We start from the raw sequence: 16,916 nt of genomic DNA, 5'->3' as shown, positions 1-16,916 counted from the left end.
GATATGACTTCACCCTTTGAATGAGGACAGAATTACAACAATCAAAAACCAACTAAAGTGCGTTAGTTGGTCTAGAAGCTACCAGCAAGCAGAAGCATAGATGCTAAAACTCTTTTTTTTTTTTTGTCAAATATCAACTTCAATATCTACCTACTAGATAAGAGAACAACTTGAGTTGTCCATTGATGCCAAGTGTCAAGCTCTTATTGGAGGAAGGAACTTTGTTTCATTCATTTGGATCTTAAAGAATGGTAAATGTCCATTTGGGACTTGGTTTTACAATTGAGAATTCCAATAGTAGCTTACTATTTAAGGGTCAATTGGTAATAATGGATTAAATATATTTACTTTTTAACTTTGTTTGTGTTTTAATAAGTGTTAAAAGTCAGTTGTGCCCTTTTGTGAAAGGTGGTTGTTTGAATAGTTACTAACTATTTAGGGCTATTTTTGTATGTTTGAAAATATTTCTTTCTTATTTTTCTGTTTCGATGCAAATAGTTTGATACAGTTTGTCGATTGATCTAAACATATGGGTCAGTTTTAGGGGATAGCTTTATGGTAGGAAGCCTTTGACCATTCTTACGGTAGGCAGCCCCTCAGAGCATGACATGTGTATTTGCAAAATGAGAAACTCACGGACCGTTATGTTACAGTGGTAATACCCGTGGAGATAAACCAAACAAGACATATACGGATGCAGCCTTTTTTCCCCTCCAATTCCTCCGTTCACTGTGCATTGTTTCGCCGCTACTTTATTACATTTAAAAAATTGTGAAGCTAATTTGCATTCTTTACTGAACGAAAGGCTGATATGACTTCACCCTTTGAATGAGGACAGAATTACAACAATCAAAAACCAACTAAAGTGCGTTAGTTGGTCTAGAAGCTATCAGCAAGCAGAAGCATAGATGCTAAAACTCTTTTTTTTTTTTGTCAAATATCAACTTCAATATCTACCTACTAGATAAGAGAACAACTTGAGTTGTCCATTGATGCCAAGTGTCAAGCTCTTATTGGAGGAAGGAACTTTGTTTCATTCATTTGGATCTTAAAGAATGGTAAATGTCTATTTGGGACTTGGTTTTACAATTGAGAATTCCAATAGTAGCTTACTATTTAAGGGTCAATTGGTAATAATGGATTAAATATATTTACTTTTTAACTTTGTTTGTGTTTTAATAAGTGTTAAAAGTCAGTTGTGCCCTTTTGTGAAAGGTGGTTGTTTGAGTAGTTACTAACTATTTAGGGCTATTTTTGTATGTTTGAAAATATTTCTTTCTTATTTTTCTGTTTCGATGCAAATAGTTTGATACAGTTTGTCGATTGATCTAAACATATGGGTCAGTTTTAGGGGATAGCTTTATGGTAGGAAGCCTTTGACCATTCTTACGGTAGGCAGCCCCTCAGAGCATGACATGTGTATTTGCAAAATGAGAAACTCACGGACCGTTATGTTACAGTGGTAATACCCGTGGAGATAAACCAAACAAGACATATACGGATGCAGCCTTTTTTCCCCTCCAATTCCTCCGTTCACTGTGCATTGTTTCGCCGCTACTTTATTACATTTAAAAAATTGTGAAACTATAATTTTCTAATAAAATTAATAATAACATACCAACAATATATACCCATGACATAAATATACTAAGCAATTATAAAAATTATTAGGATTATATAGTTACTTTAGAAGTTGCTCCCAAACACCGTGCAACTAAATTTTTCATTCAAACTAACGATAGTACAAAAAAAAAAGACTAATTAACAAAAATACGATCTCGAAAAAATTTTCATTCACAGTCACAATATGTGAATTCGTGATAAATACAAAAAAGTATGGTACTTTGATCATATAATGAAGGAAAGCCATAAAGAGCAGGCCATTTACGAAAAAAGTTTTCATTAATAAAAATACCAGCTCTTCACGGCTTTCTTACCAGTCCTCCAACGTATGAGCAAAGTGCCAATAATTAAATTAGTAATTTTTTCGATTTATACATAATTTAATTTTTTTTTTTGCATTTTCACAAAAAACAAATGAAAATTTTTTATTAGAAAGCACAAAAGTCAAATTGATTGGTCTAAAAGGGAAAGGAATAGCAGATATGTACAGTACTTGTATTTTACGTTCGAAATGCTACCGTGCTGTTTTTAAAAAAGACCCCCAAAAACATATAATTCAAACGGAACCAATTTTTATTATTTAAAATACCAAATCTGTGAATGTGTTTTAACTGTTATCCATTGATATCCTAAAGTATCATTTTCCATCAAATACCAGCTCTTTAACACCCATTTTTTCATAAACAAATTTATTTATCGAAAAAAATAAAAATATACCCGTTTTCCAATAAGTAGCTATTTCCAAGAAATAACTGGTGTTTTATTGAAAAACGGGTTTATTTTTATTTTATCCGATAAATAAATTTGTTTATGAAAAAATGGGTACTTTGTTCTTATAATAAAGGAAAGCCATAAAGAGCTGGTGTTTTATGGGAAAATAGGTACTCTGTTCTTATAATAGAGGAAAACCATAAAGAGTTGGTATTTTATTGGAAAACAAGTATATTTTTATTTTATCCGATAAATAAATTTGTTTATGGAAAAATGGGTGTTAAAGAGCTGGTATTTGATGGGAAAATGATACTTTAGGATACCAATGGATAACAATTAAAACACATTCACAGATTTGGTATTTTAAATCACAGTCTTCATTATTTAAAATACCAAATCTGTGAATGTATTTTAACTGTTATCCATTGATATCCTAAAGTATTATTTTTCATCAATACCAGCTCTTTAACACCCATTTCCCATAAACAAATTTATTTATTGGATAAAATAAAAATAAATCCGTTTTTCAATAAAATACCAGGTCTTTATGGCTTTCCTCTATTATAAGAACAGAGTACCCATTTTTTCGTAAAAAATCAGTTTTTTATGGCTTTTCTCTATTATAGAGAACAGAGTACCCATTTTTCCATAAATAAATTTATTTATGAAAAAATAGGTGTTAAAAAACTGGTATTTGATGGGAAAATGATACTTTAGAATACCAAATGGATAACAGTTAAAATACATTCACAGATTTGATATTTTAAATAAGGGAAAATCGTTCAAAACGTCCCTCACATTTTGCAAAATAACTTTTTTCGTCCCTCACTTTTAAAAATGTAATTTTACGTCTCTTACAAATTCTCATTGGTCAAATTTGGTCCCTACTTAGGTTTCCGACTAGTTTTTTATCGAAATTCACCATGTGCCTTGCACATGATCATATTTTAAGGGTAAATTTGTCAAATCAAATTTTATATAATTCGATTCATAATCCCTCACATTTTATAAAATAATTTTTTTCGTCCTTCACATTTTTCAAAATGAATTTTTTCATCTTTTATTGATCATGTGAATAATTTTTTTTAAATCCATGTATATATTTATTTGATTTCACGTGAACAGTATGAATAGCATATGAAATCAAATAGAGATATATTACACACTATTCGTATTGCTCAAGTGAAATCAAATAGATATATACAAATCGTTTAAAAAAATTGTTAGTTTTTCACTTATATTCATTTTCTTTTACTCAAAATTTGAAAATAAAGAAAACATTTAATCCTAAATATTATCGAGTGTTTATATCGAATTAAATTTGGATAGAAAAAGTAAACAAAAGAAAAGTATGACAAAAAGAAATAAGTGATTGGCACTTTCAAATTTTAACACAATCACAAGGCAAGTAATTCAACTGTTGGTCTTAAAAGTGTCGAGTAAAAATTTCAGATTTAAACTGAAATTTGTTAGCACAATTATAGAATTCGAGTTATGACCCATAATTAGATGACCTTATTATACAACTCAATAAATAAATTATTACCAAAAGAGAAATGTCACAAATATTGAATAGGTTCAAATGGTGAAATCATATAAATGTATGCATGGGTTTCCAACAAAATTATTAGTTTAAAACCCCTATATATATTTATTGAATAGCATGTGTATAACTACGATTAGCATGTTTAGATGAAATCCAATAGAGATAAATTACATGTTATTCATACTGTTCAGGTAAAATCAAATAGACATATACGTGGGTTTATAGAAAAAAAGCTATTTGTATACATGATCAATGAGGGATGAAAAAATTTATTTTTTGAAATGTAAGGAACGAAGCAACTCATTTTGTACAATGTTAGGGACGAAAAAACTCATTTTGTACAATGTTAGGGACTATGAATCAGATTATGTAAAAATTTGATTTGACAATTTTGCTCTTAAAAAATGATCACATACAAGTCACGTGGTGGATTCCGGCAAAAACTAGTTGGAAACCTAGGTAGGGACCAAATTTGGTCAATGTGAATTTGTAAGGGACGTAAAATTACACTTTTAAAAGTGAGGGACGAAAAAAGTTATCTTGTAAAATGTGAAGGACGTTTTGAACGATTTTTCCTTTAAATAATGAAGATTGGTTCCGTTTGAATTAGATGTTTTTTAGAGTGTTTTTCAAAAACAGTACTGTAGCATTTCGAACTTGAAATACAAGTACTGTACATATCTGCTATTCCTTTCCCTTTTAGACCAATCATTTTGACTTTTGTGCTTTTTGATAAAAAAATTCCATTTGTTTTTTGTGGAAATGCAAAAAAAAAAAAATTTTTAATTATGTATAAATCGAAAAAATTACTAATTTAATTATTGGCACTTTGCTCATACGTTAGAGGACTGGTAAGAAAGCCGTGAAGAGTTGGTATTTTTATTAATGAAAACTGTTCCCGTAAATAGCCTGCTCTTTATGGCCTTCCTTCATTATATGATCAAAGTACCATACTTTTTTGTATTTATCACGAATTCACATATTGTGACTGTGAATTAAAAATTTTTCGAGATCGTATTTTCATTAATTAGTTTTTTTTTTTCGTACTATCGTTAGTTTGAATGAAAAATTTAGTTGCACGGTGTTTGTGAGCAACTTCTAAAGTAACTATATAATCCTAATAATTTTTATAATTGCTTAGTATATTTATGTCATGGGTATATATTATTGGTATGTTGTTATTAATTTTATTAAATTGTTTGGTATATTAGGTGCAGAAAATTATAGTTTCACAATTTTTTAACTGTAATAAAGCAGTAGGGAAACAATGCACAGTGAACGGAGGAATTGGAGGGGAAAAAAAGCTGCATCCGGACATGTCTTGTTTGGTTTATCTCCATGCACGTTACCACTGCAACATAATAGTCCGTGAGCTCCTATTTTACAAATACACGTGTCATGCTCTGAGGAGCTACCTATGGTAGGAAGGTTCCTACCATAAAGGTATCCTAGTTTTAGGCCTCTCACTAAAAGTCTCTTCTTCTCCGTTTCTTCCGCTCGGATAGCCGAATATGAACCTGCTAAACATGCCACTGTTCTACCAATTTTCTGAACAAAGCATTGTACTTTCTCTTGGATAGAACCACAAAAACCCTCCACGTGCACGTGATTGCATTTGCCCCAAGAATCAGCTTCTTTTAGGGATTGTACTTGGTTTGAATTTACCAGCGAATTCTTCCTTTTTTCCTACTACGAAGTGATGTTTTCTTTTAGAAAACAATTTTTAATGATCTATGGTATGGTTTCTAAAACCTACGATGTATACAAAAGGGAGAAGGGAAAGCAGAAACCCTTTAGATGTTGGTTCTTTCTTTCGTCATTTTGAGCAAAGGATGAAAAATTTAGGTACGATTATGATCTTGCCTTTTTAACTGTTAACTTAGATTTTTGCTTCAGATATCTTTCATATCTACTTGATTAAGAGAAAAACAGCTTGGCTTCAAGCAACTGGGAAACTTGCCTTTGGATACGCTAAATACAGGAATAGTGAATGCAAACATTAATTGGATTATCTGTTGTCTTTCTTGCAAGCAACAAAGTGAAGTTGATATGAGGTAAAGTTACCAATTCATGCTCTTTAATTACAATTTAATCCTCTTTCTGCATTTAAATTGATGTTAATTTCTGTTGTTGAATTTGAGGGCTCGAATTCCCATCATTTTAATTGATGATTCGGGAACAATCAATTGCACCATATCTAGAGAAGGTGCAGAAAAAATGATTCTATTCACTTCACTTCAGCATAAACTGGCACAAGAAAGTGTAAGTGATAACTTTCTATTTTATATCCATGCATAACAAAAAAGATAACAACAGCTGACTACAACTCAAAAAATAATTTTTGCTGCAGCACTTTGAAGTAGACACTGAACTTAATGGTTCCTTGAAGAAATATATAATTGTCTACTTTCTCAAGGCTTATGAGACTCACTTTTAAGACCAGGGACAAATTAAAACTATTGTGTCCAAAGCTTACACTGCAGATGATCTGTTACTGTAACATTTCCAGATCGCACCGAAGTTTCTTCTGCAATGGGCACTTCCTCACCAAGATATCAAAATAAAAACAACAACAAACAAAGGAAGAAAAGTTCACACCAACCACTAAGTTGGTGCTTGAAAAAATTGCTGGAGGCAATTTTTCCACGAAAAATGATGCATATGGGAGCAGTGGAGTAAATAGGAGCCTTGATTTTCCAAAAGGGCTACCTGAAAATGAAGCTACACCAGTAGAAACACTATCCAAAGAGCCATCCAATATTTCTGAGCAGTGTCCAAAGAAGGTCCAGAAGATAGCAATCCGCCTGAGAATGTTGAAGATGAGTCCAGCAAAGAAGCTTAAGGGCAAGTAGGCCTAAACTGCTTTAATTATGTTACTTTTATTAAATCTTTTGTTAGCTAGCTAAATGATTAGGTCCATTGCTTTGATACTTTCTTTGAAACTGCTTCAGTCCTTGACAAATAAGGGATCATGAGATAGCTATTAATAGTTTAGTTTGTTATCTTGCACCTGAATAGATCATGAAACTTAATTGCAAGTGCTAATATGTATGAAGATCCAGTCTTAAAGCACATGTGCTATCAAAAGTGAATGATTTTCTTTATCTAATCTTTGCCACTGTTTTAAATGTTATTTACCTCTCTGTCTTTTAAACACAATTTGCATATCAAATCCACAGATATATTATCAACATCCACAAAATTATCTGGATTTTGCATAGGACAAAAATGGAGGACTAAATAAACAGCAAAAATTATCAGTGGATAGGCCAGTGCGTAGCACGGCCAGATCCAAGCTAGTATAACATAGATGCTAAAACTCGACGCAGAAGGATCTAGAAATGAAGTGGAAAGTGAGCAACATGTACAGAAATACCGTTTTCACAAATACGTGCAATCACTATAGGCATTCTTTGAATTTATATACTGCATATTAAACTTTCTACTTCATCTTTTTTTTTTCTTTTTCTTTTCCCTTTATTTTCCGAGTTGCTGCTTTCACTTACCAATTGCCCTGATACAAGCCTTTTTTGTCAATCATCATCTCTACTCCTACTCTTACTCCTACTTTAACTACGAGGAGGCTCAATTAAACCTACGGAGGACTGATAGGAACAGAACTACCATCGAACCAAACGAGTGTTCTATGCATCCGTGTGGATTTGTTGAAAAGCCACAAGGTGAAAGTTTACCCATTTTCTCGCTCCCTCTAATGTCACCAATCATATCCTTTCCAAAAAATCTTCACTTACGTCATCTTCATGGCATAGCTGAAGCAATATCTGTTACTTACAGTCCACCCATTATATGAGTGGACAGTTGCAGCATAGCATTGAGGTGATAGCACCTTTACATCCCTTAGTGCATTAGATTTTTCATGTTTGTGTTTAACTTTTTACATTATACATCTTCCAACGCAAATGGAATAGCATGACAATTAAGGAGATTTTTAGGACAATAGGCATGTGATCTCACAACTAGGGGTGGCAATCGGGTCCAATCGGATTACCGGGTCGGATTGAGATCCGGGTATAATAGAAAATTCGCTGACCCAAATCTGACCCGCCAACCTGAAACGGGTCAGGAGAGCTGATCGGAACCCGAAAATTTCTGGTTCACGGGTTGGCAGGTCGACCCGAAACTTAATTTTAATTTTTTAATTTACCACTATAATTTCTAATAAAATCAATTTCGCACAAGACTAATTACATAATCAAGTAATAAAAATTTAAATAAATAATTCCAAACCAAATCTAAAATAAATTAAAACACCGTAAAAGTGTTTTATCCCAAAACAAATATAAAATAAATTAAAATAGTATAAAAGTAAAAAATAATATGATACATTATTTATCCAAATATAATAATTTCAACTGCACACAAGTTAAATAAATTCATTTAGAATTAAGTGATTAATACCTTTGGGAAAAAAGAATAACTTAGTTTAGTTAGATAAAATAATTTTTATGTTTATTAAATTATTTTTAATTCATAAACGGGTTATCCGGTCACCCACGGGTTGACCCGAATTCGACCCATTTTCTTTTCGGGTTCATCGGATTCGATTTGATTCTAACCCGAACCCGCGAAGTCTCAACCCAAACCCATTAATTTCGTGTTAGGTTCGTGTTGTATTTTCAGGTCGTGTCGAAAATTGTCACCCCTACTCACAACAGGTCATGTACACTTCTTTCAACAACTAAGATGTTATTACCCATAGGAACATTGAAGGGTTAACAGAACTTCCACTTGAAAGATGTAATAAGCTCATGCCATGGCATGATAATAAAAGCAATCTAAGTAGCTAAAGACCTTTCATTCACCAAGAACGCTCTCAGAAATGGCATCGTCTGGATTATGGTTCAAAGTCTCGGCTGAGACCAAGATGACTTGGCTGAGTTATCACTGAAATGGACCCCTCTAATACGATACCGGAACGAGATAACTCCGAAATAATTGACTTGCCGAGAACTCAGCTGAGTCACCGAAAACTCGGCTGAGAAGTCTTCAATACGGATAGTCTAGGCCGAGTCAACCCGAGTCATCTCGAGTCAACTTGCAAATTTACATTTTACAAATTTTCTTTTACAATTTTTTTTATTATTTGCATATTTTTGAATATTATTCATAATTTTTAGAATATTAAATATTTAAAATTTGCATCTCATCGAAACCGTGACTGATATGTTGAAATCAATGTGGAACGATCCAAGCCGCAATTGCCACTTTGAACCATGGTCTGGATACATAACAGACATCTACAGGACCCAACTTTTACATCACTGATTTGGAAGGAGGGAGGGTGGGGGTAGGGCTTAGAGTGCAATGCTTCACCAGCATCTACCTTCACAAACCGCAGCCTTCCCTGTTCATGAACTCAGACAAACTACATCAGTCAGTTGCATCACTACGGTAGATCCTCAATAGAAACCACGATTCTTCTAAATTTACCCCCCGTATGTATTGGTTTGAAAATTCAGACAGGAAATGGAAGAATAGGCTGTTTGCTTGATGAAATTTGATCAGAAACTAGATTTAAGAAGTGGAGGTTAAATAGCGATTAGGAGAGGAAGAGAGAAAAAGAAAGGAAGTAAAGAAGACTACTTAGACTTCACGCGTAAAAGATTAAGAGGGGGGTTCATTCTGAAACTTTCTTGATTCAAACTCACTCTTATTTACAAAAACTAATGCAAGCTATTCAAAGAATCTAACGCAGCAACCTAAAAGTTTTCTCTTTTGAAAAAAGCAGCGATTCAAGAGTAGAGTTGGTGACAATTGTTGTCCAATACAATAGTAGCTATGTTGGATGACCATTGAACTTCCAACCATGGGTGTTCTTTGAAAGTCCTCCCATGCTTGCCATTGGACTTCCAATGATGCTTTACCCTTAGACTTCCACTAGGAGTTTCAAGTACAGTATCAGTATCAGGCAGCCAACTACTTACCAACGAAAGTTGCAGCAATAAGGTCAACAGTTGCACATTGAAAATTGGCAAGTGCCTCACAAATTAAATATCATTGCACAAGTAAATATGCAATGGACGGATTCACATGTCTGGAAAGTCTTTAAGTAAATATGCAAAGGATCTGGAAAGTCTTTAAGTAAACATGCAAAGGACGGATTCACATGTGAACATGTCTGGAAGTCTTTAAGTAAACATGCAAAGGACAGATTCACATGTGAATATGTCTGGAAAGTCTTTGGAGGATCAAAGACTTGTAAGTTCAGTCCCACATCCTTTTCTATTCACTGATCTGAAACGCGGTTTTTGATTGTTGATAAATGGTACTGAACCATATATCAAAATCATAAGCTTTTGAAACTAGAACCAACTCTTCTTTCTTCCCTTCCTGTAGACGGGAAGCCCCCTTTCTTAACATTCTTTAAGCTAAAGAAAAAGGCTGAAAATGGCACTAACAATTCTGTCTTCTGTGTTAAATCAGCTCTCAATTCTTCTGCTTGAAGAGGGACAACTTTTGGGCGGGCTTCGCCAAGAGGTTGAGCTCATCAGGGATGAGTTGGGGCAGATGAGAGCATTCCTGAGAGTGGCAGAAACAAAGGAAGAAGATGCTGATCCCAGGCTCCAAGAATGGATCAAGCAAGTACGAGAAGCCGCTTATGACATTGAAGATGTTCTTGATGAATTCGTAGCTCGCTTTGCTCGCCATCCAGCAACAGGCTTCCATGGCTCTGTTCGGAGAATTTTCAACTCCATAAAGACTTTGCGAGCTCGCCATAAGGTTGCTGAGCAAATACAAAGCATCAAGGCCAGAGTAAAGAATATTTCTGAAGGGCATCAGAGATACCAATTAGAATTTGGTGTTACTACCCAGGTATCTGGGTCTCCTGCTGCTGTTAACAACACAACATGGCGCCATAGCCGGGATGATGCAATTCTTGTGGAAGAAGCTGAATTGGTTGGCATTGACAAGCCCAAACAACAGCTAGTTTCTCAACTGCTCGAGGGAGATGAATCCCAACTCAAAGTCGTTTCTGTGGTTGGTATGGGAGGACTCGGTAAAACTACATTAGTTAAAAAAGTCCATGAAGATTTAGATGTTAGAAGGCATTTCCCAGTTCGTGCCTTCGTAACTGTCTCTCAAACATGCAACTTCCAGGAACTCCTAAAAGACTTGACTCGGCAGTTACACAATGAATTGAAGAAACCAGTTCCAGAATCGATTGAGGCAATGACTGCAATTCAGCTGAAACAATGTGTTAAAGATTTTCTGCAACAAGCTGGAAGGTATGCAATTGTGTTTGATGATGTATGGGATACGGAATTTTGGAATGCAATCAGAATTGCACTACCCAAGAATGGCTATGGCAATCGTGTCATGCTAACAACACGACAAGCCGATGTAGCCTTTGCATCTTGCACCCAATCTCAGGATTATGTCTTCAAAATGGTGCCCCTGTCTTTCGAGGATTCATGGACCCTATTTTGCAACAAGATCTTCAAAGGAAATGGTTGTCCTGCCCATCTAACAGATGTTGCAAAAGGTATACTGGGGAAATGTGAGGGATTGCCCCTTGCGATTCTTGCAATTAGCGGGCTATTGGCTTTGAAAGACTTGAATATAGCAGAGGAATGGAAGATGGTTCGATGCAGTCTTGGGGGAGAATTAGAAGGCTCTGGTATGCTGGACAAGGTTAGAAAGATACTCTCTCTCAGTTATAATGATCTACCTTGTCATCTCAAGACTTGTTTGTTATATTTAAGCATATACCCAGAGGAATTTGAAATAGGTTGTCATAGACTTGTTCAATTATGGACTGCTGAAAGATTTGTAGAAAAGAGAGAAGAAATGACTCTGGAAGATGTAGGCTACAATTGCCTCAAAGAACTTGTGAATAGGAGCCTAATTCAAGTGAGTGAAAGTTTCTATGAAGGAATCCCTTACAGTTGTCGAATCCATGATCTAGTGCGAGAAGTTATTCTTTCCAAGTCAAGGGAACAAAACACGGTGGCAATTACTACTGGACAATACACAAGGTGGCCATCTAGTAAGGTACGGCGTTTGGTAGTCCATAATAGTAACAACACCCAGCAGCACCAAGAAAGCCAGTATTATTGCTTTGACCACCTTCGATCCTTCATTGCAATTGAATCCATGAATCCACTAGTATCCAAAAATTTGTTACCTAAAGTTTTAAGGAGTGGTAGATTGTTAAAGGTTTTGGATTTAAGAGGTGAAAAGACATTGGAGGAAATTCCAATTGAGATTTTCCACTTGTATCGTCTCAGGTATCTGAACCTATACGGTACAGGAATTAAAGCAATCCCAAAATCCATAGGAAAACTTCGAAATTTGGAGTATTTGAATTTGAGTGATACTCAAGTTAGGGAGCTACCCATGGAAATCTTAAAGTTACAAAAGCTTCAGCATCTTAGAGTATTTAAACTAGTTGATCCTTTGGATCATAATTACGGATTTCGTGGATTTATGGCTCCTTCGAAATTGGGAGGGCTTTTTGCTCTACAATCATTGTTTGTCATAGATGCAAGTGAATCCATAATAGTTAAAGAGATAGGAAAATTGACTGAATTAAGAGAATTAGGGATTTCAAATCTGAGAAGAGAAGATGGAAAGGAGCTCTGTTCCTCCCTTGCCAACCTCACTAGTCTTCGGGAGTTAACCATTTCTTCAATTAGAAAAGATGATGATGATTATGAAGTGATGAATATAAATCATCATCATCAACAACATTCTAATTCTTCTTCAGTGTCTTCTTCGTTTCTTGTATCTCTTCGTATGCTAGTATTGTCTGGCTGCTTAGAAAAGATGCCATGGTGGATAGCTCATCTTCAAAGCTTGGTAAGAATAGATTTGAATTGGAGCAGCTTAAGTGATGAGGAGGATCCACTTGAATCCCTCCACCATTTGCCAAATTTGGGTGCTGTTCAATTTTGTGGATCTTACCAAGGGGAGGGATTGTGTTTCAAGGCTGGAGGATTTCTAAGGCTGAAGACTTTGTATCTAAAGAAAATAGATAAGTTAAGATGGATGAAAATGGAGGATGGTGCATTGCCCAGTCTTCAAGAAATCACTCTGGTAGAACTTCCATTAATGCAGGAGTTACCTTGGGGAATTGAACACTTGAGCCACCTTCAGAAGCTGCGTTTGTATCTGTTGAGTTCTCAAATGACGAGGAATCTAGTGGATCAAAATAAAGAAAGTGAAGATTATACAAGAATTGCACACATCCCTGAAATTGTCATCGGATTTTTGTCAAATGAGGGATGGAATGAGCACCGACTGTGGGGGAAAAATATGTAAATATTTCCTTAATAGTAGTCATGCAAGTTATCTTCTCTTGTTTGCTGCACTCCCTGTTGACAGTGATCTCTCTTCTTTTGTTTTTTCATTTACTTTCTTTGTATCTTGTTGTATCTTAGAAGAATAAATGGGGAGTTGGGATTATGAGATCCCCTTTGGACATCTTGAGTCCGTGTCATTGGATTTTGTATTGAAGAATATTGTTTGCTGTGTGTCAGAAGTTATACAATGTGGTTCACTTCTACATGGTATCACCATATTACCTCCTTTCGCCTATAGTACCTCGTCTATAGGTGGAGCTGGCGTTTTGTGTCTTTTTCCCTCGTCTGCTATCTCCAAAGTCCAGACGGACACTCACTAACCTACACTGCTACCTTCCCTCCCCTCTCCTCACATGAAGCCACCCTATCACCCCCTCATCGTCCTCCTTTGCCACGCATGTACTTTTTTTTTTTTCTTGAGTTATACAATTTGTTTCTATCTCCATAAAAGATGATTGGGAGATGGAAATTCTCTGTTTATCCATTACCTACTCGTCTTTTGTCTTGTGATGCAATGGATTTGCTAAGAAAAAATAGAGAGAGAGAGAGAGAGAGAGAGAGAGAGAGAGACAGATTTTTGCAACGAGGGGGTGATAAACATTGGTATTGCAGAGCAAGAAATCAAATTTCTCAAATTAAAGTTAAAACTTTAATACATGTGAATTTGATGAAAATCTTTATTGCCATATGATACCCTGATCCTACTTTATTTCAGATAAGAAATGAAAATGTGAGCAGCTGAACCATTAGTTGTTTTCCTATCGTTTCAGAAAAAAAAAAAAAGAACCATTAGTTGTTTAGATGTCCATATGAGGCATGGTGGAATTATAGTCAAATTTCCTCAAAGAAGACTTTTCAATGTGTTTTGTGAGATGATATCTTTAATTTTTGAGTGTACTCTTTAGGTGACCACCTGACTGTTGTCCATCTTTAAAATTTAGCATTTTGTTTGTGTTGTTTACTGCACTTTGTCTTTTCAATGATAGTTGCTTAATAACTGCATGTATATATACTAACTGCATCAACTTAATGCATTCAATCAGAATATTGCTGCTTTCAACTATTTTTCTATTGTACTAGAATGAAAAGCATGGATCAACTCTTATCCTTTTTTTTTTAACTTCTCTTTTGTCACGAGTTAATTGCATCCAACTTTTTTGTACAGTAAATCTGGACTGCCTCACTCATGATTATAACTAATATATCTTGTACTGCGTGATCTTGTTTATATAACTGTACTTTATTTACTTTGTGTTTTTGTATCTTTATCTTTTCTTTATTTGATTTAGCAAATGAGCAACAGGTGGCCGGTTGGAGGTGTATTATTTCTTGCATACAATTTTGATTAAGAATCTAAAATTACAACCAAACACGTTGATCAGAATTAATGCATAATGACAATGTTTCTAGTAAATATATTAATGCAGCCATATGTCCTTTTAAGTAAGTTTCATAGAAGAACATATACAATTACAAATAAATTACTTTCAGTCATCCCCAGTTATTATATGCAAAACCATAATATGTAAAAAAATTGATGAATCAAATTATTTTAGTCATGAAAGAAATTTCTTTCACTATGAATTCATAACCAAATCTCTGCACAACTATGAAAAATCCACCAAGATCATTTGAACCAACTCAGTATATAACATGATCACATGTCTATCCTAATAATTGACTTTTACTTCTTCTTCTTCTTGTCTTCTTTTTTTTCCCATATGTGGAAGAAGCATGTGTGTTGCAAATGTTCTTTGAGTTGTGGCCAATTTGTATATTCAATCCTCAAACTAATTTCAAAAGTGGGATAGTTTCAGAATTCTTCCCTGAGATTTTTGTCAGTCGCACTTGCCATTCCTAAGCTTTTAAAATCTCACTAACCGCTCCTAATTCAACCTTTTTGTCATTCATGTTTTTTCCAATTGAAACTAAGACAGTCCCTGCACAAAACAGAGAAATAGGAAAGCTCAGATCTAGTAATTATGGCCTTTGATTAATAATTCTGAGGTTTCAAATAGCATCAAACTTTGTGCAGCTTTCCTTTGCTTAGTCCTAAATTAATTCATTCCATAGATGCAATTCGTCTGAGTCAGTGATCACTGATGCATCCGATGCACGAGAAAACATTGATCTGATGACTTCTGCTCTGGTAGTTCTGTGCAGGCTGCAGCCCACCTTAAGCTAAACCTTTTTTCTCTTACTATTATTTAACACCAATATTGTAAAGTTTTTCTTTTGGAGCACCAATATTGTAAAGTCACCCTTATAAAGTAAAACTAACTAAAAAATAATACTTTTACACTAATCCAGCATTTACATATTTACAACGGATAAATAAAACAAAACTAGGAATCCTTCCTACTACCCCAGTTACTCCAACCAACCGAAACCACATGTTAGATGATGGAAAAGTGAGAATGAAAATGAACTTCAAGAGTGCAAACATAGCTACTCTGTTAATTATTAAACCTGTAATTGGTAATTAAATTAAACTACTAAGGAATTAATCATGCATTTCTGAGTTTGCCGCCTTTTGTTGAAAGGCATACAATTAATCATGGGATTCAAGAAATTGCTGTTAGAGTGATGCAGCATACAAGTCCCAATAACCAAAGCAACATCATTATCATTGCTATATAAAAAGTAACATGAGTCTTGATATTTTGGAGTATAAGTGTAAGTGATCTTAGTTTTTATTATTTCAACTATGCCCTTATTATTTGATGATTGAAGTTTCATATTGTACTCTTTTTAACTATTTATGATGATTAAAATTCATTATATCATATCTATTGATTTAGAAGAAAATAATAGTTAATGACAATAAGCATTAGAGTTTACACATGATCTGGTCTTAATTTTCTATTTGTCCAAAATACCTTTCTTCATATAAAAAATACCATGAGTGAGTGTAAGTATAATTGCTCTTAGTATTTGTTATTCGAACTATACCTTTATTAATTGATGATTGAAGTTTCATATTATACTCTTTTTATTTTTTTATGATGATTGAAATTCATTATATCATATCTATTAATTTAGAAGAAAATAATAATTGATAACAATAAGCTCTAGAAACTAAGTAGGATCTGGTCTTAGTTGTCTATTTATCCAAAATTCCCTTCTCCCTAATAATTAGATTTATTGCATTTTAATAATAGCAATAATTTTAGTAGTTAGGAAAAAAATTGTAACCTTTATTAAATTTGAATTATGAAGACAATAAACAAAATATAATAGGCCAAACTAATGTGTCTCTTTGCATTCAAATTTTAATTTTTTATTTTTATTAAAAATTCTTGATTAGTCACAACCTAACTAAATTTTTCAAATTTTCAAAAATATTGCTATTGACACAAAAACAAGGTGCTCTTAGGATACTAGATTCTTTGTCATTTGTACTTAATCTCTTCCATTGAAATTTCAATTCTCAAAAAAGAGCAATTAGACAGAAAAAAATAATATGTAATCGATCATTTATACTTCACTGTTAACAGAAATAACACAAAATAATATAAAGAGTTCAATTTCAAAGAATGTACATGATCATTTTTAAAAGGTGGTGCAAATAACTTCATATTGAAGAATTTCATCAGGATACTGGCAAATGCAACTTATGTAACATGAAAAATAATAATGGTAGAGCATGCAACGGATATTTATGTAGACAAGTATTTTTATTTTATTTTTTTTTACCCTGCCATTCGTGCTTT

The 16,916-nt window shown here is 34.0% G+C and overlaps 1 protein-coding gene across 1 annotated transcript; it reads left to right on the top strand.

Moving 5' to 3' along the window:
• Window positions 1-10,288: 10,288 nt before the first annotated feature.
• LOC113780336 (disease resistance protein RPM1-like) lies at window positions 10,289-13,162 on the top strand. The gene has a single exon (XM_027326142.1). It carries the CDS (start codon window positions 10,289-10,291, stop codon window positions 13,160-13,162), a length of 2,874 nt encoding a protein of 957 aa, XP_027181943.1.
• Window positions 13,163-16,916: the final 3,754 nt, after the last annotated feature.

This window comes from Coffea eugenioides, chromosome 8 (assembly GCF_003713205.1).
Source record: "Coffea eugenioides isolate CCC68of chromosome 8, Ceug_1.0, whole genome shotgun sequence".
Taxonomy (NCBI): domain Eukaryota; kingdom Viridiplantae; phylum Streptophyta; class Magnoliopsida; order Gentianales; family Rubiaceae; genus Coffea; species Coffea eugenioides.
This window is presented reverse-complemented; position numbering and strand designations above follow the sequence as displayed.

Coding starts and splice junctions, on each gene's coding strand:
- LOC113780336 (XM_027326142.1), top strand. CDS start 10,289: ATGGCACTAACAATTCTGTCTTCTGTGTTAAATCAGCTCTCAATTCTT.